The 25,224-nt window shown below is 41.0% G+C and overlaps 1 protein-coding gene across 6 annotated transcripts in view; it reads left to right on the top strand.

Moving 5' to 3' along the window:
* Positions 1-6,148: 6,148 nt before the first annotated feature.
* The window catches only part of FBLN1 (fibulin 1), a 78,094-nt gene continuing 59,018 nt past the window's right edge, over positions 6,149-25,224 (top strand). Inside the window, exons 1-4 of one of the 6 annotated variants that reach the window (XM_069003459.1) lie at positions 13,599-13,664; positions 14,015-14,085; positions 16,658-16,847; positions 21,778-21,877. In XM_069003459.1, coding sequence (XP_068859560.1) covers positions 14,083-14,085; positions 16,658-16,847; positions 21,778-21,877 — 293 coding nt within the window. In that variant the 5' untranslated portion in view covers positions 13,599-13,664; positions 14,015-14,082. Of the gene's footprint in view, positions 6,832-13,598; positions 13,665-13,943; positions 14,086-14,532; positions 14,736-16,657; positions 16,848-21,777; positions 21,878-25,224 lie in introns of those variants that run through there. The other 5 variants (XM_069003464.1, XM_069003460.1, XM_069003458.1 and 2 more) reach the window with 5 other exon arrangements.

The following is a 25,224-nucleotide window of genomic DNA, read 5'->3' as shown; positions in this document are numbered from 1 at the left end:
TGTTTAATTTTATGGAGCTCAAAACATTTTACAAATCAGGTAATCCCTATAGACAACATGTGGCACCAAGAGGTCCAGTATTTGGCCAAAAGGTATCTCAGAAGCCAGAGAGAATGAGCTAGAAAGAGAATGTTTGTTAAAGTCTGCTCAAACTTGCTGTTCAGCAGGCCACATTTCTCTTGGATAATTAATTCCTAAATAGTTAGGACTTTCAGGGTGTGTGGGTCATTTTTGTGAGCAGCCTGGATTTTTTTCTTCCTCCTTTTGGTGTAAGTTGCTGCTGTCTGTCTGTATGCCACATCCTGTTTTCATACGTTCACCTGGGAGCTATTCTTCCCTCTTGCAGCAATATCTCATTGACCCAATCCCAAACTCTTTGACTATATGAAAGAACAGTTGTGAGATCAAAGTTGAAAGAAATAAAAGTGTCAGGAAGGGGTAGTCTGGATAAGATCTGGTTAGTTGGTTCAAGTTCTTCTAGCTGGAACCTAAACTTTGTTGCTTCCTCTGCTTCCAGAGCTCACCCAGGAGCTAAGAAAGGAATGACAGAGTAGTCCCTGACAGACAGAAAAGCTCAGTGTTATCCAAAATGTAGAGTATACTGTAGCTCGCCAAAGACTCTGAGCCAGCCTCCTCATCCACTTAAGCTGTGGCTAATGATGGAGAATATACAACTGAAACTGGATGTCCTGAGAACCACAGGGTACATGCAGCATTGGAACATGAGGTTCATTTAATAGAGCTTGTCTATTTATTTTGCCTTTTGCAGCGTTACATAGGTGTTCTGATCCATTCACCCTTCCAACTAAAACCCAGTGTCTACAAATTTCACATGTACCAGATATCAACCAGTTTCTGGAATTGTGCCAGAAAATATGTTAAGTTTATAATATTTTTATTCTAAACAGTTTGCTACACTACAATAACTTTAAAAATCATGTTTATTAAGGTACACTCTCATAGCCACTGCTCAGAATTGTGTCAGCATTTTGTAAATGCAAGCCACACTCCCTGTAAACAGTATTACAAACATGCGTTTGTAGAATCAGGCCTCCGAGAATGATCTCGGGTTCCTGGGACAAAGATATTAAGCCCTGTGAAGGCTTAATATCTTCACAAGGCTGTGAAGTCTAAAAGATGTGATGCATGAGTAAATAAAGTTTGAGAACCTCTGATAAGGAAACTGAGGAAATGAAACAGGTTGTCTGTGAAACTGGGGGAGAAGGAGGAAAAGAGTATACATGAATTTGTTGTAGAGTTTTATAAGTGTTCATACTCTTTCCACTGACTGCCTGCTTACATTATACTGTGTTTAAATTGCAGTTTCTACTGGTAAGATAAAAGTTTTCTGGCAGGCTGGGACTGTTTGAAGATGGGTAGGATGGGTTCTTGTTTATTAGAATTACACAAAAAGACTTGTAAATAATACAGAAAATTCATAAAACGATGAAGAAACAGCACTGAATGATGCAGGTCTTCAGTGATTATGAGGAAGCATAGAAAACTGCTCCTGGTTTGAAGCTGGTAGATACAGCTGACTCTGGGATTTTATTTATTCAAGCCTGAAATGTCTTACATTCATTTGTATATTTTCTGGTGCCCAAAGATCATTGGGTCACATACTTGAATATTACTTTTGTTTGACGAGGGATGGAGTTCAGATTCACCAGGGTTATCAGGAGGGGAAAAGGCCTTTACCAGAATAGCCATTTACTTTATTGATTGTTTTTCCCCACCCTTTATAATGAGATTTTATTTAGACTGCAGCTAAAATAGTGACTGATCTGTGCTGTTGTTGGATTTGTGGAGGCTCCAAGCAGAGTCTAAGGCAGATGCCATTGTCCCCTCCTACCCATGTGTGCATGACTCCCACTGTTTTCCAACTTAACCAAAGGATCCCAGCCTTCCTGGGGCTCAGGTCCTGGAAAACACCTTGCAGATCCACACATCAGACTAGGTCAGTGTGTGGGGACATGAGACAGTTTAGAAGGGGAAAGGAAATTTATGGGAAGTGGGAGATCTGAGAAACTGGGAGGATGCATCTCTAGAAGGAGAGGCAGGAAATGCCCCATGAATGTCAGATTGAGTTATTCCTGAATTCTACAAATAATGCCACAAGGGAAATTACATGGATCATCAAAGCATTCCTTTATGCCCAAATAAATTTCCCCTTGTCTTAGAAGCAGCCCCCATACATAATAATGGACAACCAGTGTGGGTTCTGAGTGTCCAAGATAGCTATATCTATTTCCCTAAATCGGAGAGGAAAGAAAAGAAAATGTAGGCAATATGCAAAAAATGGATACAAACTCCAAAATGGGCAAAACCTCAACATGCTTAGAAGCAACACTGTTGAAAAGGACTCAGGGTTATGAGTCCCAGTCTGGAATATTTAACTGATCCATGCAAAGAGGGAAAAGAGGTTTTGTCTTTGACAAGGAAAGCTCTTTAAGATAAGCCAAGCCTCTTCTGACAGTCTTTAGGCATTTGAAACATAGAGCCCAGGCAAATTCCCTTGTTTGGATACAAGCATCTGTATTTCTTGTCTATGCATATGGCATAGTGGCTTGGACTACTGGCATCCGTGTAATTGTACATATGCATATATATATATATATGACTTGTGTATGTATTTCTATGTAATACGATTTATCTAAAGAACAGTGTAAATTCAGGATTGTTATGAATGACATAGTAACTGTTCTGGAAGGAATTCCAGCCCTGACTTTAGCTACAAGATGCCATAACAAGCCTGATGGTGGTGTCTGGGTGGGCCTTCTTGGAGGAGCAGTTTTGGACTCATAGGGCAACAGAGGAGGCTCACAGTCAGCCCACTTCCTTTTGTTTACCTAGGCTGGGAGCCATTTGGTATGGATAGTCTGTAGTTTGGGATTTGAGGATGGGGATGTGCCTGCATCCTGATTTATTCCAAATTAATCCCTGACAAGGATTTGGAAGTGCATATGAAGTGCCCCCAAGTGACACTACGCTAAGGGCCTTTGGTGATCAGTGGTGATGCGGAAAGTGTCAGCAACTTCAACATGAATACAAGCCCAGAGAGCTATTAAAAGCTAAACTACGTTGATTTAGACTCAAAATAAGCAAGCAATTGTTATCTTTAGTGGCAGTAACAGTTTCAAAAAATAATCAAGGATTACTGTGCATCCATCTCTGAAAACTCTGCTAAGTTTTCTTGGTAAAAGATGTCTTCTAGTTTAATGAGCAACTTATCGTTACTGTCTAAAAGGCAAGATGGTTGGGAAGGTTCCCATAAGCCTTCAAAATCCGTTTCCTATATTAAGATACTAAAACAAAAAAATTCTAAAACTTCCAATATTAAAATGATTACGTGTCAAGTTGTTGCCACATATCTTTTGTACATAGGTTTTATTCGAGTTCAGAAAATATTCAGGTAGTGTTTTCTCCAGGAAAGAAGCTAAATGTCGGTTGTACCATACTTGTACTAGTGTTTGGAGCTTAGCTAAGTGGTCATTCATACTCCACTAGCCATGGATTTACCTGCTGTAGGGTTTGGGGTCTTTTATTTACAGTGAGAGATGGTAAGATCCACATGAATCCTCTTAATCCTTGTGTATCTGTACCAATCAGTGATGTATTCTTCCTATTAAGAAGGAAAAGAGGCCTTTTTATGCATCTTTAATGAGGCGCATTTTCATAACAAGAGCCAATATGTAGCTTCATTTTTTGCCATAGGGCCCAAGGAGTTTCCCTTTACAGTTAGAAATCTACATTTAGATTTAATTTCTAGGGGAATCTATTAACTTCCTTGCAACATTCTTCCTGCAAACAGGGAAGATAGTGCAATTTCATTTCCCTCTCTTTTGCTCAAGTTCTGGGACAGATAGGTGGAGTGGTAAAAAAATCAGGCTTTGGGAGCTGCAGTAAAGAGATGAGCTAGGAGGCACAGCAGCTGGGACCCCGGGTCAGCTTTGTTCATTAGACAGAGGTTGATACCCTTATTTAGACTTATCAGGCCATCTCAAGAATTCCTGAGTAGCCAAATGGGAGCTGTGAACCTGCTGCCATAGATGGCTGGATTTGATAGAGTAAGTCTAAATTCTTTGTCAGTCTACTTGTATGTATCTACTCTCAAAAGGACCCTTGGAAATGACTTGCACAATGATTTTATTAATGATTAGCTGTCACTAATTAATCTGAGCTTCTGCAAATGATTTCTATTCTTATGAAGTAGAAACAAAATCCTCATTAAAAAATTTGTTTGTTTTAGAGCTACACAAAAGATTACAGGGCCTTTATGAGCAGATAGAAGAAAAAAATTTGGTTATGCAAAATGTTCCGTCTCATAAACCCTTGCTTTCCATTGACTCCCAGGACCTCTGCATTGAGCCTGAAGTGCATGGCTCAGCTCATTACAAAGCTTGGGGTCAGTAATTGGAATCACATGTACTTGAGGCCTCTCAATCTGACTGTAGGTGAGAGTGCCAATTTATCCTGGAAATGTGTATTAAACAAAAAAAAACCCCACCCCAAACCAAGGAAAAACCTATTGTCAGATCTGCAGATGACCATAGCCATGATGTTTTCTAGAAATACTTCTTAAACTTTTATTTAAATTTACCTCATTTCTGGTATAGTTTGTGGTGGCGAACTAAATGGGAACAAGGAATTCTTACTCTGGAGTAAAAATGTCGACACATGGTGTTAATCAGAGTAACTCCATGTGTGGACAGGCACATGTATAACTTTACACTGTTTTAGGCATGCTGGGTGAAGTTCTTTCTATCCACCTTTAATCAATTTGGGGAGGTTTTCATGTAGAGTGAAATAGGGCAATATTGAACTGAACCCAGAGTTTCTGTCGAGGGGATTCCTCTGGTTCAGTTAAGCTGGTATGAATTTTAGACAAGGTGTAATCTTTGCTAGGTGTCTCTCACAGCTGTCTGATACATGAAAAATGGTAACTTGGAGGCTGGAATGAAACACTGGGAAGGTCCTACTGTAACTGATGTAAAATCATTTTAAACTGAGTTAGGGCATTAAAAAAAGAGGGAGAAATAGACATGCTTATGTAGAAAATCCTCCAATTAAAATCCCCCCCCCCAAATAAAATCAGCCATACATCCTTTTTCTCCTTTTCCAGCTGCCCCTTCCCAATAAAACAGAGGAGAAAACCAACCAACCAACCAACAACAACAACAACAACAACAAAAGCAAAAAAACACAACAACAACAACAACAAAAAACCAAACCAGCAGTCAAAGGAAGATGATGTGGGCATTTTGAGTGAGGATGGAGGTCAGTTCTTGGATAACTCTTTCTGCTCTAGATGTGGGAGGCAGCTCAGAAGGGTGCTGGAACTAGGTTCAAAAGGAACAAAAGGAAATGGCCCTTCACTCAGTTACTGGTAAATCCATGAAGCCTCCTGCCAAAGGGTATTTTGGATGATAAAGTTTTACAATAACTCATTGGGAGACATGATAAATACCTGGAATAGAAATTCACTGAGGGCTACTAAGTACACATAGACCACATTTCACCAAGGAAATGCTCCAAACTCAAGGAACTGAAGGCTGGAAGAGTAGCCGGGAAAATTATCACGTGTGTTTTTCTTATTTATGTTCTTCCACTACTTTATGATTGTGGCTGAAGACAGGCTATTGAGATAGTTGGACTCTTGGCCTTATGGCTGTATTTGTGTTCTAGTGTTAGAAAAGTACAAATAACCTGATGCGGAAGAAAACACACATTCAACTCTTACTGCCTTAAATACTTTTTTCGATTGGACATTTTGAGGAGAGATACTCAAAAATTGCATTATTGAGTATTTACAAGAAGAATAGCCCAATTAGAGTCCACGTGGCACAACCTCCAAGTAAACACACACTGACTTCCTACTCTTTGTTTGAGTAAAATCGAGGTCAAAGTATGCAGGGGAGTTGAACTTTGTGTATTTCCATCCCCATTTGCCTGCAAATATTATCCCTCGCATTATCTTAAAGATCTCAGCAACAGCATTACCAACTGGGTCTTTTGACTACTATCAGTGTTTGTGTTGCTGTTTAAATAAGATAAGGAGGTTAAAAAAAAAAAAAAAAGGGAGGGGAGAGAGAGAAGAGCTGCCTCACTTGGGTTGAAATTCTTATCCTGACTTCTTAAGAGGAGGGGGAGGGAAGGAGGGATTTTTATTTTTCCCACTGAATTTCATTGAAAGATTCTAGAATCTCTCTCCTTTTAAAAATCTTATTTTATTGACAAAAGCTGTATTGGGGTAAAATCCACGGGAAGACCTAGAAGAGGGGTTGAATATCTCCCCTTTAGAGGTTAAACCTCTGCTAGGTGGTTTCTTTTGTTTTGTTTTGCTTTGCCTTGCTTTTGTGGCTTTCTCCTACTTGGCACCGAAAGAAGTCGCTGCACTTCTTCACAGAATCAGTCACGCCGGCCCGAGGTTCACGCTGAGGATCTGCAAAGTTTTCCGAGCTCAAGGGAGCCACTTTTAGAGCGTGTGGGGGTGGCGGGGTATTAGAAGCAACAGGGCTCGTGCCTCCGAGCTGCGGTGACGGCTCTGTTCTGCCGAGCACTTGCAGGCTGTATAATTAACCGGGCAGGCAGTGAATTAAATCTTTGTAAAGCCCACCGAGTGGGGGGTTCCTGAAAGCTCTTTCCCAACCGGTCTCAGGCGGCTGGGATAACAGCAGCAGCAGCAAGCGAAAAGGGGGAGCCCACTGGACGCTGCAGGAGAGCCAAGACCCGCTCGGAGCGAGCGCTCCCGGCCGATGGACAACCTCGGCGGGGCCCGGCCGCTGCGGCTGCTCCTGCTTCTGGCGCTGCTGCCTCCGCTCTGGGGACAAGGTAAGTGCGGGAGCGGCTCCCACCGACCCGAGCCTCCGGGCTCTGCCCCGGCGAGACCCGCTCCGGGATGCGGGCTCCTGGGGATGGGGCTGCGGGGCTCCCCACGGTGTCCCCGGGCTGCCGGGGGACGGGGCGGCGGGGCCCCCCTTGGGGCCCCCTTCTTCCCTGTATCCCTGGACGTTCCAGGGAGGCTTTAAAGCGCCGCTGCCACGTCCAAGTGAGCAGAAAGGCGTGGTGTGCACCGGCCCCGCCGCTGCCCTCCCCGGTCCCGCTACCCCCAGGCAGGTTCGGTACGAGGCTCCGCCGGGACGGGCTGTGCCGCGGGGAAAGGGTGAGCGTGCTCCCGGCGGACAACCGCGCCCGGGATCCAGCGCAGCTCGGTGGATGTCACGGGAATCGCGACATGTCGTGGCGGCCGCCGCACGGTGCCCCCCGCCCCCACCGAGAGGTGCCCGGCGGTGGCACCGCGAAGTGATGGGTCTGAAACCGGCGGGCGCCAGAGGTGTCAGCTCTGATCTGCCGGAGACACAACTACGCCCGAAAAACATGGGAAACTGGACCAGCAGTTAGTTGGAATCCCAGAGAAGCGGGAGGAATAGTGAAGCAAAGGATGCGGGCTTTTTGGAGACCAAATGTGGAACATTTATGAATGATACTGTGTGATATGGTTGCTTTTGAAAGCAGGGATCTGGATCCGGACCATGACTCTTTTTACTTATTGCACACTTTTTTCCTGAGCTCTTAGTACTGTCTGAAGAGAGGATATGAACTTGATTTAATTCATAGTAGCAATCTCATGCAAATCTTAATTTGTAGGAGATGACAAAGAAAGTTATTTGTCCTATGGTGATAATGAATTTATCACAGCTAACAGGTAAGTGACTTTTCCATTAGAGTAACCCCAAGGGGTCCTTTGAGGTTTCATTTCACTCTGGGCAAGTACTTGGAAACACGTGGTCTCTGGCCTAGGCAGACAAAAGCCAGTGGAGTAAATAATTTGTTACTGTCACAGTGTCTTGGGTCTTAGATTTTCATTAGATGAGTACTATCTGTCAAAATACTTGCTTTTGATAAAGAGTCTGTAGCACTCCTTTTAAAAAAGGACAAAGATGGTCAGAAGAGCAGCATTTACCTCCAGAATCAAAATAGCTCCTACTTCCCCTTAGACAACAAAATACATCAGCAAAACTGTGGCTTTGATGTGTCACAGTGAGCAGACAGGGTAATTTTAAGCATTCAACTTTATTGTAGAACATGAAAAATTTCACTTTGTAACCTCTGTACATTTAACCTTAGTTACTGGATAACTTTTTAGAAAACTGGGAAGTCATTAGATCTATAAGTTCAGTTTTTTGAAGTTTTTTTTAATACAAAAATTTGCAGTAAAATGTACATCAGGTTTTTATTCCCAAATTAGAATCGATACTCTAATTTGACTGAGAATTTCTATTTCTTAAAATTTAACAGTACACTGGATAAAATTAAATTTATATGTCTGAAAGCAGGTGAGGATCCTTGCTTAGGAGATTGGCATTTAAAGAGTAGACTTTGCTTCAGTGAAATAATTATTTAATATTGAATAATAATCTGTGTTTTAGAAGTAAATGAAGTAATTACGTGGTGAGTTTTGTTGAAGTCTTTGGGGCAGAGCCTGTGCTCCCGTACAGGTCTGGAATAAGGGGCCTTGGAGAAAAGAGGAGCTCTTACGTGCTTTAGTGATACAACTGCCAAGTTACTAGGACAGCATATTGATGAAATACGGTTTTCTTCTAAACTTGTTACCATCAGTTTTCTTAATTGCTTTTCCTTACCAATGAATCATCAAATCAACAGTAGCTCTTAAAGTCTTCATTCTGAAGAAACTGAAGGAACTGCCTTCAGGGGAACTGCCCAGTGCACGTAAATATAGGTATGTACATCATTCTTTGCGAGGGTAAGGATCTTAAAACCTTTAAACATTTCATTATGCAACTTTGTTTTACTGTAAACATTGCATTATTTAACACATACCAACTACCATAAAGCAAAGAAGACGAATTACATCACTATGGCCAGTCAGTGTATTAATAGCTCATCCTGTAGCTCTCTCTTTGGCATGTCTTGGTACTACAGGCACAGTTTTAACTCACTAAACATCTGGAAACATGTCTATTCAGGGGAAGCTTACAGTTGTAATAAAAAAAATGTTCCACTGACTTTGTGGAATAAGTTTTATTTTAAGATTATGATTTTTACATGTGCTTTTATAACAGTATATTTATAAGGAGTATATGGGTGGAGGTAGGACACATAAAAGGCTAAATCTGTGCTTTTTTGCATGCTATCACAGATAAAATCTACCCCAAAAAATCACATACTACCAGTTCTAAAACATGAGTGCTACCTCTAAATTAGTTTTTAGTTGAGTTTCATTTTAAGAGGCCATTTTCAGGAATGACATTTTATTGCAATCAGGAGAAGAGCAAGATGTTAAAGCTCTTTGTTTTTCATCTGTGTAATTGAAAGCAGACGTGTTAGTGAAATCCAAGAGAAACCCCCATAAACGAGCTTATCAAGTTACTGCAGTGTATTTATATTGTTCTGTTAGGTTTCAGGCATTATCTGAGAGTAGGTCAATGCATTTTTAAAAGTTTTTTATTTATCATTCTACTTTAGCCCATTCTGCAAGTTTCACATCAACTTTACACGTGTTTTCAATAAACAGTTGTGTTAAGACCAACTTGTTCTACAATACTTCTATTACTATTTTCTGAAATGAAAGATGGGCTTTGGCCCTCTGGAACTTGACTGAAATAGTTAACTGGGACCAGTAAAGAGTTTGAGTTTGGTTTTGTGAGTTATGGATACTTCTAAAGAAGTAGGTGGTAAAATGAATTCAGTAAGCAGAGAATCTGGGTTTACTTGACGTAGTAAAATATCTGTAGAGAATAAAAGGGGGTGAAATAGAGAAGGTCAAGAAAGGCAGAGCTGAAATCCAAATAAAACAACTTCAGGGCACAGGCAAGAATTTTAATGGTAACATAGAGTGGGTTAGTAGAAAAGAGATAAATGAACAGAAGCTTTTGTGAAAATGTAGCAGAAGGTGATGGTTGACGGTTACAGGGAGCAAAGAAAATGAGTAAAGTTAAGAAACAACAAAGTAAACAGGTAATTTTAGCCAAATTAGGCAAAAGCTTTTGTAATCATTCTGGAAATGTCAGGCACCCATGTTTTCGTGTAGATTCAATGGAAGAAGATAGGCCAAGGGTGAGATTTTAATGGTTAAGTCATCACACAATTAAATTCGGAGGTTGGATAGCATTGCTCCAAGATAAGATGCAGAAGTGGAAGCAGAAGGTTGGGAAGATTGCAGGGTAAGAAAGAATAGAAAAATTGTCTGCAAAGAAGCTCATGAAGAAGTTGTCAGGAGCAAGAGAGAAAACATAGGAAGAGGCCACAACAAGCAAAAAGCCTAAAAAGGAGAGAAAAAGTCAGTATGGATCAGTGAAGAGTTCTAGAAAAATGGTTAGAATTACTGGCCATAATATTTTGTGAATAAAAATTAGCTTCAAAATGCTCAGAATAATGTCAAGTAAGTGGAGAAGGAGTAGTCAAGGACCTACTAAGATGATATACTGGGTGATTACAGTGACAGAGTGTACAGTAAGGGGAGTATTGTGACAGTCACCTGCACTTTCATCAGAACTTGGCAAGGATTCTTGTCCTCTGGTAAGACACAGGACAGTCCAGAACAAGTTGTGTTGAAAGTCTCTCTGATCAACAGGATGCAACATGTCTTAAGCGTCTCCCATGCTTGTACTCTCCTCAATATACCAACAAATCTTTGGCTAAGGCAGTTTATGAAGTTTCTTCCCTTCACTTTTTAAAGCAAGCAACACTTCTGTTTTCTCCCAGCACTCAGGACTACTTTGTCTCTGATTTGTACCTATTATGACCTACTTCAGATTTAAAAGTTTTGAGAAATTGCCTTTTGGATTTGAAGTATGTGCTGCTGTATCTTAAGAAGAAAATCACTTTCAGATTGTCAGGGATTTTCATTCATACTCTTTTCAGTTAATCAAATTACTGTTACATTTTCATTCAAAGAAAGCTGATGTAGTTTTGGGTACTGAGTACACAGGTATAGGAAGTATGTTGTTTTCTGGGTTATGGTAGCACCACAAATGAGTGATGCTGCACAAAGGTGCAGTATGTTCCCCAATAAAGGGTTCATTTTTGAATCTAGTCAAAGGCTGGATTGAGACTTTAATCTTAGTAAGAAAGAAAACAATACCAGAAAAGATCATTTTTATCAGTGCTGAAGTGTACAGATGTAGAAATACTTTGTATGGTATATTCCAGCTTTTTAGGGTGTTTCCAAGGATTTATGAAGCTTTGGAAGGATATAGTGTGCAAATGCTGCTCGCAGTACATCCACTGGAAGTACTGCCATCTTCCAGCTTTGCTCTTGTCACTGACTAAATTTCAGGTACTGAGTACTTTTAATATCAATGCTTAGTCAGAGAATCTGGGAGAGCTAGATAATGATTGTGGCTTACTATAGATAATTTCAAAAATGAGGAAAGTGTCACGTAAAAGTTCTAATACAGTTTTCTCTAAAATGAAACTTTCCCTAAAGCATTGCTATATAATTATATGCAAAAAGAGATCTGTATTGTCTTCCTGCTCTGTAAAGTCTGTGGTTCCTTCCATGCTTGAACCTTGACCCATCGTGCTATAAATTTTATCCCATCTGCTTAGTGTTTCCTGACTATTCTTTAAATATGGCAATACTAGAATATCAGAATCTTTCATCGTTGTCTTTTTTTTATATTCAGCAATAAACAGGCTGCCTACAGAGTAGATACATTTTACTTTAGCAGTATATAAAAGCATCGTTATTCCTGTTAATTTTCTAGTCAGATAAAAATACAGAAATCCCAGTGTGAAAATACTTTTCTTGTAATCATTTTATAGGAATAGCAATAGAAATAGAAATCATTTTATGGCAGTAGAAATGCTTGAGCATGTGTGTTCGATATTCTGAGATGTGCTGCTCTGTCACAGTCTCATATCCTTCTTATTTAAGTAGCTTTATTTTGGATATATACGTATACTTGGACTCAGTCCAAAGCTACTTAAGGTCTACTTAAAGACTGTCATTTACTGCAGTACATTTTTGGTCATGGACTTTATACAATTGAACAGGACTCACAATAGGTTAATTTTAATACCCTAAATAAAACTTTCTAATCACACAGTTTTTCATTATTTGAAATGAGAAATCAAGAGAAGATTAAAATTTTTTCTTAAATGAGAAAGCCTGATGTGGCCCTCTTTCTGTCAAGGTCCTGTGAAGTTATTTCATTATTTGCATGATTTTCTCACAGGGGTAAGAGTGAAGGACAGTTTAGCATACGTTTATCAGGAAGAGCAGTTGCTCTTCCAATTATGAGGTTTTTTTTGTTTGTCCTTCCATGTCATCTTGGTGAGTCTGGGTTCTTTAGGCCACCTGTGTCCATCAGAGCTGTGAATGGACCATCTTTTTTCATGTTCTTTTGAGTATGTAAAGTCTGGGACAGATACTACATGTACTAAGCTGTTTACACAATGCTGATTCAGTGGAATCCAAGTTTCTTTCAATACTTTTGTATCTCCTAGAAGTTTTCAGAACAGTCTTTATTCTTCTAGTCTTATGTCTTTTGAACTTCAGCCTCCTCATGGAAGCCCAAAAAATAACTCATCCAGAAAGATGAAAAAATTGGAATTAATTTGTTTCCAGAAAAGACACCTTCAGGGAGCAGCAGTCTTCAGGTACACAGAAGGTTGGGTGTATAAGAGGTAGTAACAAAAGAATGAATCAAAACAGGCTTTTGGAGTGAACAGGTAGTATATTATCAAAAAATCTGTGTTGTTGCTGAATGTATGAGATCTTCGAGCACAGGAACACATTGCCTAGACAAGTTTGGGAATCAGCCTCACTTGATATTGATTTTGAACAGCTACGTAGGGCTCTGCCCACAGCTGACTGAATTTTATCTGGTCTCCCTGAAAGTAGCGAGTAAGACAAGATAACCTCCTGAGGGCTTCTATATCCCTGTCTTTTCTGACATTTTGAGATACAGATATAGATACATACATCTCTCTAAGATGCCTTATTCCTGCAATAGCTGGAGTTGTCTTTTCTAATTTTTAGTAGCCATTTGCCTACTTTTAGAAGGATTTTTTTTAGACCTGAGACATAATAAAAACCCTGCAGTAAAGCATGTGCTTTCCCCCCTAAGGACATAATGGGTGTTGCGGCATGCATTGTCTCTGTCAGGCCTGTCCTTATCACCAGCTATTGCCATGGAAGATTTTAAGAACTTGTTTTATAAACTGCACACACATATCTCATAAAATGAGGTTTGGCTGTATCTGAAAAATCCCCCTAGTTGTGTGATGGCCTCTGCTGGTGCTACCAGAGTCACATTCCCTATAAATGAGTGTTCTCCAGACCTAAAAAATTTCCAGTAAAATGTTGGCTGTTTTCAAACCAACCACAAAACACACTAACATACCAGGCATTTCCTTTAGGGTGCTGCTGCTTCAGTTACTGTGCTAACTGTCTTTCTTCAGTGATTTCAGCTGTCCTGAAATAATCACCCTCAGCTGAGAATACATCTGAAAGTAAAGCTTCAAACCCTTTAAACATGTTTAGAGAGGATGTCATATTTTTCAGCTGCATGTGAATTGTGAGTGATTGTCTATCAGTCCATAAAGCTCCAGTACAATCCCTCACACTTGGAGGAGAGAAGCTCAATAGCCATAGATCCTCTTTGAGGGACTAGAGCAGGACAGGAAAGGGACAGCTGGTGAGGAACACAGCCTTGCATCCTATAACATATGCATTGGAGAATTCCTCCTGGCCCATGCTGCTGTGGGTGTTAGGAGAGAGGGTGTCCTGTCTCCAAGTTTTGTGCTTTTATTATGAAGTTCAGACTGTCGTAGTCTTCAAGGGAACCTGTAAGAACAACAGAGTAGAACAACTAAGAATATCTTACTGTCCAGAGATGACTAGTGCCACAGCTCAGCTGCGTCTGTTCATTGTACCCCATCAGCATATTGGGGTAGTTGATGATCAGTCGAGGTGAACCAGCATTTCTCTGCAGAAAAAGAAAACCTCCTATTCACTTTGCTTCTTTCTTTTCATACAAAATGGAAGAGGGGCATCTTCATTCCAACTCCATTCCGAAGAGATCCATGACATACTCGCATAGTCTCAGATGAAGAATGGTAATGCTCTCCTACATTGCTCCTTTACTTCCAGTTCAAACTATTTGTTTCAGGGAATCATGGGGCCAGATTTTCTGTTGTACATCTTTCCCTTTCATGGTTTCAGGTCTCCTTCACCCTTTCCCCTACTCTGTGTGCCTAATCCCTAGGTTTACACACAAGATGAAGATGCAGCAAAGCTGTATTTGTCATGTTAGTTTATTACCAGTTGGACCTTTGAAGTCCACTGGCTTCCCTCTTGTCTAAACACGTCTCCAGGTCTATTCAATACCTTAAGTGTCCAGTCAGAGTGTGTTTGCATTGCCAGAGACAGCATTTCCACAATTTCTTGTAAGAAGAGCCAAAAAATCAAGACTACATACAAATCCCAGCTGCCAGCACTTAACTGCCGTCCTTGCTACAAAAGCAGCTGACTTTGTCTACCTGATGATAGCCAGGTGTCATTGTTCAGGAGGAATTAATTTGGTGTAGCAAATCAGGCCAAGCACACTTTGTTTGCCCTGAGTGTTGAGGAAAGGGGAGCCTTGGCCAAAGGGATATGCAGTTGCTGTGGTTTTGTGAGAATACAGATATAAGGGGAGATTGGAAGACAAAGAATGAGGCTCTGTGTAGTATGGCTGGCCAGTCTGTCATTCTGAGGATCAGATTCTGTAAGTAGATTTGGAGTTTTTTCCAGCTGGCAGTTAAATGGATGAATATCACTAGTGAGAGAGTTTTCTGGACAGGACAAGAAAGATTTTATCAAAAAGGTACACAGTGAATGTTGAAAGTGGTTTTCTTACTGGAAACCTAAACCAGTGTGTGTCTGTTGTAATCATGAGTTCCAAAAATTCTGCATGACATACTGTTACTGAAACATGTTGGATTAGTGCTGAGCTCTCACAGAGTCCATCTGTTGCCTGTATCCTCATATGCTGAGAAGTGATGACTGTGTTTTGTTTTCTCACATTCCATAGTGCTGAGCCTCTTATAGAGTAAATTGAGTGAAGGGCAAGATCTGCACCACATTTTACAAACATAATCAATTCATGTGCTTAAAGGATTGTAAACATCTTAATAAGAAGGTGTGATTTTGACCCCTTCACCTGGATTCATTTCCAAATCTGTACCCAACTACAGCTGGTTATGTGGGCTGGGAAATCATGGAGTTTGAGGGTCACATCACTGACTGCCTTGAAGAATGGGCAATCTTAACTGGCACTGGCTTGGTGAGCCCACCTAGGCTCAGGTGTCACTTTGGTTTGGTATCACCATCAGGTTTGATAACTGTTCCATAGATCAGCACTGAGTAATGAACAGCTATCCAATCCTGGACTGTATATATACCTTTCTATTAGAGGCAGCCATGCAGATTGTTACCTAAAAAGTCTCCCTTTTTGATCTAGCTGGAATGCTGCTGCTATGAAATTTATCCAGTTCTTTTTACTTCTGCTTATCATTTGCACAATTCCTAGAAACAGTTCAGGGGCTCTCATTCTAGGAATCATGCTTTTGGGTAACATTCTTAAGATTATCTTTCTTTTGCAGAAAATATTCACTGCAGCTGCTGAATAATTAATTATTACATCATAGAAGTCTAAGGTTATGTAGATATTAACCTCATTTCTTGCTTTGAACTCCCACAAATTATGGCAATCCTGTTACGACTAGCAAATTACCTTTTTTTTAAAACAACCTTCTGCTTGTACACATCATGTCTGTGTAAGCGTAATTCAGAACTAGCACATGAATGCATCATGTGCACAGTGTTTGAATATTTTTGACCTTAATCACATCTTATCTGATAGATTTTCTTCATGACATCTTTTATAAAATTAGAGAGCTTAGTTCCATCTGTCTGCTTCCCAAGACTCCTGAAATCTCTCTCAGAATCCAACATACACCAGATATCCATTAGGACAGGCATCCTTGCTGTTACCATACTAACAGAGCTCAAGTTCTTTTGGATGCCCTGCTGCACATACTTTTGTACAGGAACAAAGTAGTGATAAAGCTGCATTGGATTTTACCCAAAATAAACTTGGATTTTCTGAACTGATCAGTTAGCATGCAAAATTATTGTATCTGATGTAAAGGAAGTCAACATGCTCCCCTATTACTAGAGCTCTGGTTTATCCTCATATTTTTCTGTCTTGTAATACCAGAAAGCTGAAAAAGTGTTTCTCAGTTTTACAAAATGGACCTGACAGTGTGTTCTTGCATGTTTTAACTTTACTGTAGGGTTTCTCCCTCCAAATAAAAGGGCACATTTAATCTGAACATAGATGATATCATCGGCCTTTCCTGTAAAGGCTTTATCTTTAGGATGCCCGAGATTTCTCTGGCTGATTAGCATGAAACATTATGCACTTGGCAAAATTTTTGAAGGAACACCAGTACTGTTGTTCCTACTTGATCATTGTTGGCACTGTAGCTCTGAGGTGGGCCAGGAGCCCACCAGCTGAAGTAAGAAACACGTGGTTACAGTCAAGAAAAAAACCCCATTCTTTTCAGTAAGATTCCTTGAGATGTCAGAATCAGAGTAGTTTCTACCTTCTGCTTCCCACTGTCTGATTCTTTGCCCACCCTGCAGTACCAACTTGTAGTTAGGAGAGGCTGCAGAGAGGACACAGCCCCTCCGTGCTGTTGGTCCCCTGAAGAGAGTGTTAGAAGGCACAAATGGCCTCAGTATGAACTTCTTGCTCAAAGATTTCCAAGTGGGAGCCACGTGAATGTGTATGTGTGTGCAGTTGAATCTGCAACAAAACTACAGCTGGGAGATGGTAAGTCTGTCCTGTTTCTAAGTACTCATTAGCAACTTTTAGTGCCCAAATCGAATCACTTCTAGTGCAATCAAAAGTTGACACCCAATATGTGAGACACACACTTTGAGATTTTGAATTTGGCCATGAATTACCATTTTAAAACCAAACTGCAAAGCCAAGAGAAAATGTTTTCCAGTGTTTAATTGTTACATTTTAGAAGAATGGCCTTGAGGGTGGAGTGCTTTTTTTACTGCTTGTTTTTCACTTCCCTCTATTCTCAGGAGATGTTTGGCAGGATCTTTGGAGGATATGAATTGTGATGTCACCAAAACAATGAGCCTGGACCACAGTTCTTCAACAAACTCTCCATGATCCCTCTCTGTCTGGATGCACTCCTACAGACAAGTTTGCTTAGCTTGGCCTGCTTTGAATTCTTGGGTTATTTGGTTGGAGTAGAGGTGTGTTGCCAGGGCTTGGAGGGAAGAGCTGGTGTCCAGAGCCAGGGATTGTCCTTCAGGGGAGGAACTTGGCTAAAGACTCATTTGCACAAAGCCCTGCAAAAACCTGCAGCCAGCTCTGCATTTCAGTTAAATGTGTATCATTTTTCAACACACTTAAGATTGATTGCAGACAGCAGCACTAAAAATAAGGTTATTTGTAATCCTTTGTAAGAAATTTGATGCACACGATACTTGTCAGCTGGAGGGCCCCGAACAGGGTCCCTATTCCCAAGGAAGAGCTCAGACACAAATGCATGGATTTCAGGCAGATAGTTATTTACTAGACTGGTTTAATCTGATTCATTATAAATTGCACTTAGCTTTCAGACATTGGCATGAATTCTGGACACACTGAAGGATTCAAGAGAAATATTGCCTTGACTTAGTAATGACAGAATTTTGACCATTATTTTGGGTATGTAAGTAAAACTAGAAGAATGACCTGGGTCATAGAGTACAGAGCACTGTTATAAACTAACACTTAAATTGTAATTCTGTTTATAAGTATAATGATTTTCTTACTAAAACTTGTTTGGTTTACTTGATCCCATAATTTTGATTATTTTTTACTGTAATAATACTGTAATACTGCAATATTTGTTCACAGGAACCATGTCCTTTCATGGGTTTTACTTACCTATGCTTAAAATGGTCTGTCTCTCCTAGTTTCTCCTCATTTAGCAGGACTTTGATTTCCCTGACAATCTTCCTAATCTTTCTTTATGCATTTTTCATTTTGATGTAGTCTCTTCTGAGCAGGGAAAGCCAGAATTCTGTGCAATACTCCAGAGCTTTGCACTGGAGAATTGATAACTGCCTTAAGAGTACCTACCTCAAAATGACTGATGCATCCTAAAATCTCACTTAACTATTTCATTTTTGAATTATAATCACAATGGGAATATAGGTTGTTCCCTGCAAAAAAAAAAACAAAAAACAACAACAACAACAACAAAAAAAAAAAAAAAAAAAAAAAAAAAAAAAAAAAAAAAAAAACAACAAAAAAAAACCACCAACAAAACCAAGCAACTTAATTACTGGAGGGAATTACCTTCTCTACTTGCTTTCAGCTGCTTTTGCCTTCCCCACATGTGAATATCTGCCAGCTGAGCAGATACAAACTCTCTCTGATGTGTGTCAAAGTAAGAGTGATCATGAACAGTTTAAATATTTCAGCTTACTTTAATAACTGCAAAAAGTTAGGAGGTGGGCATGTAGAAAGATGGAAGGTGGCTGTAATGGCCCTACATCAGGAGCACCTGAGAATGATGGCTTTGTAACTGCTGTAGCCAGAGGAGACAGGTGCTTGTCCTTACAAAACTCTGCAGGAAGTAATTTGTGAAGATGTAGTCTTGAATATAATGGGGCTGCCTGTTGAAACGTGTTCATTTCAGATGTGCTCAGACCAAAGCTAAGGATGAGACAATCATGCGTGCTCTCTGTTCTGCCACCAGCTTGATGTGTAATTTGGGCAAACCATTTCATCCTTCTGTACTTCATCTTCTCCATAAAAAATAAGTACATGAGATTTGCCTTCCTCTGTGCAACACAGCAACAAAGAGATGGAAAGATCTTACTTATTTTTCATTAAGTAATCAGTCCACAGGATCATTTAGTTTGGAAGGGACTTCTTGAAATCCTCCAGAGTTTAGGCACTCTCACAGTAAAAGAGTGTTTTCTTGCATTCAGGTGGAACTTCATATGGTATAATTTGTGTCAATAGTCTCTTGTCCTGCCAGTGAAAGCTATGGAGAGGAGTCTGGCTCCCTCTTCATCCCATCCTCTCAGGTATTTATAAACACCAATCAGATCCCCCCCTAAGCCTTCTGTTCTCTTGACTGAATAGTCCCAGCTTTTCTTGTCTCTCCTCATATGAAAGACACTCCAGTGCATATATTTTCTTGGGGGTCCTGCACTGGACTCAGTACAGCAGGTCCATGTCCTTCTTGAACTGGGAAGCCCAGGACTGGACAGCACTCCAGATGTGGTTTCATCAGTGCTCTGCAGAGGGGAAGGATCACATCCCTCTGTGAGCTGCCAGTGCTCTGTCTAATGCAGACTAAGATGGTGTGGGCCTCTGTTGCTGTGAAAGTGCATTGCTGGCTTACAGTTAGCTTGGAGTCCACCAGGACACCAAACTCCTTCTTTGCAGAGCTGCTTTACAGCTGGCAAGTCCTCAGTGTGCACTGCTGCATAGGCCTTATTCCACCCCAGAGGCAGGACTTTGCATTTCTCTTTGCAGATCTTCCTGAGGTTCCTGTTGGCCCATTTCTCCAGCCTGTTCAGGTTCCTCTGGATGGCAGCACGGCTCTCTGGTGCATCACCCACTCCTGCCAGACTTGTATGATCTATGAGCTGGTGGAGGGTGCACTGCTTTCCCATGTCCACCTCACTGTCCACCTACCTGAAGTGTCCATTGCCAGCTTGTCTGGGATGATGTTATAGGTGATGGTGTTGAAAGCCGGATGTCATGGGAAACAACATCCACTCCCTCATCTGCTAAGCTAGCCACCACCTTGTCAAAGGCTGTGAGGTTATTAACTAACTATATGCTTAATCATCATGCTTAATGCATGATATACCCTTCATAAACCCAGGCTGACTTCTGCCAGGCACATTCTTGTCCTTCATGTGTTTGGACATTGTTTCCAGAAGGATTTGCTCCATCACCTTCCCAGAGAATGAGAAGAGTGTGCCAGATGGGCAAAAAGCCTATGGCATCCTGACCCGTACCAAAAATAGTTTGACCGATAGGGCCAGGACAGTGATTTTCGCCCTGTACTTGGCACTGGTGGGAGCACACCTCCAGTCCTATGTCCAGTTCAGGGCCCCTCACTGCAAGAAAGACATTGAGGCGTTGGAGAATATCCAGAGAAGGGAACAGAGCTGGGGAAGGGTCTGGAGCATCAGGAGCAGCTGAGAGAGCTGAGAGGGCTTAGCCTGGAGAAAAGGAGGCTCAAGGGGAACCTTCTTGCTTTCTACAGTTCCCTGACAGGAGGGTGCAGCCAGGTGGGGTTCGGGCTCTGCTCCCAAGGAACAAGGGTCAGGACAAGGGTGAACAGCTTCAAGTTGTTCCAGGGGTTGTTCAGGTTGGGCATCAGGAAGTATTTCTTCATTGAAAAGTTGGTCAGGCATTGGAAGGAGCTGCCCAGGGAGGTGGTGGAGTCCCCATCCCTGGAAGTGTCCAAGAAACGCCTAGACAATGGCACTCAGTGCTCTGGTCTGGGTGACAAGGTTGGGATCAATCACAGGCTGGACTTGATGATCTCAGAGGTCTTTTCCAACCTGAATGATTCTGTGATTCTGTAAGAGGTTGACCAGTTTGTAGTTTCCCAGATCTTCTCTCCTGTCCTTCTTGAAGTCAGGGAGATACTTGTTCTCTTCCATCCTTCAGGATCTCCTCTCATTCAAGATGAGCTCCAAGATCCTTGTATGTAGCCTGGCAGTGTCATCATCCAGCTCCCTCAGCACTCACAGGTGAAACCTATCAGGGCCATCAGTCAAAAAACTTAGGAAACTGAGAGAAATTATTAGAAGGCTGTCCCTCTGGATAACAGAGGGTTTTTACACAGTTTGCGTATTTGTTACACAAGGAACTGCTCAGTGTTCAGACTACAAGGTAATTAATAGAAAAGTGTGACTCATGTTTTATTCCAAGTTCTGATACACCTGCTGTGCAGTGAACTTTTGCACTTGGAATATGAAGCAAACCTGTAGTGCTTGTCAGTTCATTAACAGTATTCAGTTTTATTAAATTAGAAGCTTGTAAAAATATACTCTACACAAATAATTGCCTTCCGTGTGGTTTTCCCCTTAGTTTCAGCATTGCTATAAGTTGGTAACAGGATTAATTTTTCTTTCATATGTTAAGTGATCAAAATACCATATACCTTTTTGTTCCTCTCTACAGTACTTTTGCATTTACAGACATACTTCTGAGTAAAAGATTGAAAACAGATTAACTGGATAATAACCTCAGGAAAAAAATTGTTCTGCAAATTTACTTGTAATGAGACTCATCTGTCTTTCATATCAGGTATTTGATTTATCCTGTATTCTTCAGGATTTTAAAAGGTTGCTTACTGCTGCTGCTTTTAACAATAAAGGAGTGCAATCCCAAAGACCCTTTTATTTGGTATGACTATCTGAACTGGTTTCTGCAGGTGTATTGGTCCCTAGGCTGTGTCTTTGTGTGGAAGGTTAGGGGAAAATGCAGTTTTCTTCACCAAGGAAGGAAAAACCTCCAGCACTAGGCTTTATTGCAAGGTGCTGACAGGTGCTCTGTTTGGCCATGTCTGCTTTTTGTATGGGTGCCCTGTTCTGTGTGTAAATCAGGGAGGGGAAAACTGACTCGCTTGTGTTTGGGGTTTTTTTAACCGGCAGATACAATGCCATATATTGAGGTTGTATTAAATGCATTGTATTTTTCTCTTTCCTCATTTCTGCAGATCTGTCAGTGGAAGAATGCTGTGACAAGGGTGTTGAATGGGCAAATAAAAACAGAATATGTGCTTCTCTGCCATTAATATCCGAGTCTAGAGAATGCAGGTACATAATTACATATTGTATATTAAAACACAGTTTATACTTTAATGTGAAACCATATGAATGGCAGGTGTTAAAGCTAACTTACAAGATGAAGCACCCTGCTCTTATATCCCAGCTTTTCAATTCCATGTGTGGCCTTGGGGAGTACCTCCTGAGTACCTACTTTTCGTCTATCAAGTCCTTTTAATTTTTGCTGTCAGTCTAGTGTGGATTCACCCAGCCCTAATCCATGTGGCATGTACTGTCTCTTACTCAGAGGTTTTCCCACTGTGCTCTACTCATGGGGCTTGGGCTCTGCCTGCAGTCAGGACATCTCAGTGTGGCTGCACTAATGTCACAACCAAGCTGGTTGTGAACCTGGCCACATTTCTGGGCAAATGTTTATAACGAAACACAGCAGATCCTGCACATGACTAATCTATGGTTTGAATAATACATATGTCTGTATGTATGTGAGGCAGCCTTTTGTGGTGCTACATAGGTAATTGTCCTGCAGTCCTTAGTTGACTTAAGCTTTAAGTTCCCCCAGAGAGCGATTCAAGGAGATTCCTAGTTAGTCCAGCTTAGGAAAGTACCCTTCAAGAAAGATGGAGAGACACTATTTACAAGGGCTTCACACTGAAAGAGAGTAGGTTTAAGTTAGGTATTGGGAATAAATTTTTCCCTGTGAGGGTGGGGAGGCCCTGGCATAGGTTGCCCAGAGAAGCTGTGGCTGCCCCTGGATCCCTGACAGTGTTCCAGGCCAGGTTGGATGGGGCTTGGAGCAACCTGGTCTAGTGGAAGGTGTCCCTGCCCACAGCAGGATAGGTGGATGAGATGAGCTTTAAGGTCCCTTCCAACCCAAACCATTCTGTGTTTCTATAATTGTGTTAAATGTAATTGACGGTAGAAAATAGAACCCTTCAGTTAATGAACAGATTTCTTAATTCTACTGAGAATTGATAGGCTATTTCTGTTTGGTAATCGACCAAATGAAATAATGAAGCAAATGTTTAATTAAGATTTTGATTCTAATGCATCTCTTATGTTATTATGTCATTTATATTTTTTATGTCAATGATAGTTTGCATCATTTTTGCTGTTACATGCACTTGTTACATTTAATTAGCAGAGCTAACAACTGGTAGTTTGAGAGGCAGCTTCAAAGAGAACTTTATGTTTAAAACACTTGACTTTGCTCCCCTGTACTCAAATGGATTGCAAAGTGATTTAACCTTGGTAGTTATAGAAGTGTTAGGTTGATCTTTATTACAGAAACAATGTGTCTTCCAGGGAAGTCTATCCATGTTTTCTGACTTTTGCATTTATACTGGCATAGAAAGCAGACTCTTATGCAGAAGAATTGACAGATAGGAAATAAATGCCAATTTAGGAAATACTTGAAGAGTCATAAGAACTACAGGCAAAACAGAGGCAGGAAAAACAGGATACCAAGTTTCTTGAACAATCTGGGAGTATCTTGATGATTTAATCGTGATTTGATTAATACGAATTGAGATTCTGCTGTAAATAATTTATTCTTCCAAAGATTTTCATTTTAGAGACTCACTAGGACTTCATAGGAACTGGGGAAAAATTTCAGTAATGATTCATCTAGCTTTTGTGCATAACTGAGATGTAGTTAAGAAAATTGTAATAGTAAAATAAAAGGCACATATTCTGTGAGAGGTATGAGCACTCCTTGGCAAAACCCTAAGTTGATAAACTCAGTTCAGTTGCATTTATTCATGACTGCATGCTCCCCCTTAAGCTTGGCGTTACTCTAAAAGTGACTAAAAATGGCACCTTGGAGCACGTTTTTTAACATCAATATTATTTTACTCCAGTTATGATTGCAAAATGGCATAGCTGTGAGAGGTACAGAAAAATCACTTTAGGATGCCATTTCAGACACAAATTCTACTCCTAATTGCTGGTGTAACTGGAGCCAGAATGAGCACTGAGGGAGCATGATTCTTTTTGCAGGCACATGAGGGTAATGACACTGATGTTCTACATTTATTTCTGCTGCACGAAGACAGAACAGACCCGAGTTTATTGCCCTTGCTGAGGTCTAGGCACGTGAAAATAGAGGATTGAGAAACAGGATGCCTTATTGGTCACAGATTTTCAAAAGGACTTGGTCCCTACTTAGACTCCTGCATGCAGTGGGAGCTGCTGGGGGCCACATGTCAGCATTCCTGTGGTGGTTTAAACCCCAGCTGGGGTCCTCTGGCCATCTAGTGCAGTGCAGTGTTGACCATCTGACTTGAGTGCTCTAGAAAAGTGGGGGGGTGGAAAGCCATATCCCCTGATGCCAGGAGGAGTTGTTTCCCCTGCATATTTCAGCTTCAGTTTGCAATGTTAGCAGGTGACTATAAGGGAAAACACATTCTGAAGTGAGTGGGTTTGATAAAGTTCCCGGAATAAAAGGGATTTTTTGCAGTTACTGTGCAGATTGCAACACAGAAGAGATTGGATGTGAGTACTTTCTCCAATATGCTTTACAAGAATTTACATGCTGGTTTTGAATCATCTGTTTAGAATAGTAATAACTTAGTGGTGTCTCAGATTCAGTCCCTCCCTCAAAAGAAGCCCACTGCTAGAGTCCCTTGTTTGTGTGAGGAGCCAACTGCCTTATTGAGTTAGATTGCATCCCCTTGGCCGTTTCCCAACCATTTAAAATACATCCATACTAATCAGAGAATCATGGAATGAGTTGGGTTAGAAAGGACCTTAGAGGTCATCCAGTCCCACCCCCTGCCATGGTCAGAGACACCTTCCACTAGACCAGGCTGCTCCAAGCCCCATCCAACCTGGCTTTGAACACTTCCAGGGATGGAGCATCTACAGCTTCCCTGGGTAACCTATGCCAGGGCCTCACCACCCTCACAGGGAAAATGTGTAAAGAAAGAATAGTTTCCATAGTAAAGAAAGAATTGGTTTCCAGCCCTGTCATTCTTGTATCTGCTGTGCATCCCAGAAACAAAGATGACAGTTGTGGGTTCCAGCATATTTGTAGTATTCTTCTCCCACAGTCCCTTGTGGTTCCTGAGGGACTTGCCAGCTGTGTGAGTGTCACTTGCTGAGTGTTGTGTGGTTCAAACTACAGACATGCTTACTTTTTTGTCCTACACAAGGTGAGCCAGACCCTGTGTGAAGTTCACAAGTTCCAAAGATCCGTCTGGTTGCTCGTATTCCATTGTGTTTAAGCTGAAACAAGGCTCTGGGCTCACTGTCTGCAATCTCTTACTGTGGTTTCTTGCTCCACACGAGTTTATCTCATTGCATTATCTCTCTGTACAATGTCAGTGTTTATCTCTGTGTCTTTGTGACTCAGTAAATACAAGTGTAGAATTTTAATGAGT

This window comes from Aphelocoma coerulescens, chromosome 1A (assembly GCF_041296385.1).
Source record: "Aphelocoma coerulescens isolate FSJ_1873_10779 chromosome 1A, UR_Acoe_1.0, whole genome shotgun sequence".
NCBI classification, from domain to species: domain Eukaryota; kingdom Metazoa; phylum Chordata; class Aves; order Passeriformes; family Corvidae; genus Aphelocoma; species Aphelocoma coerulescens.
Note: the sequence above shows the minus strand (reverse complement) of the source record. Positions and strands in the feature narration are given on the sequence as shown.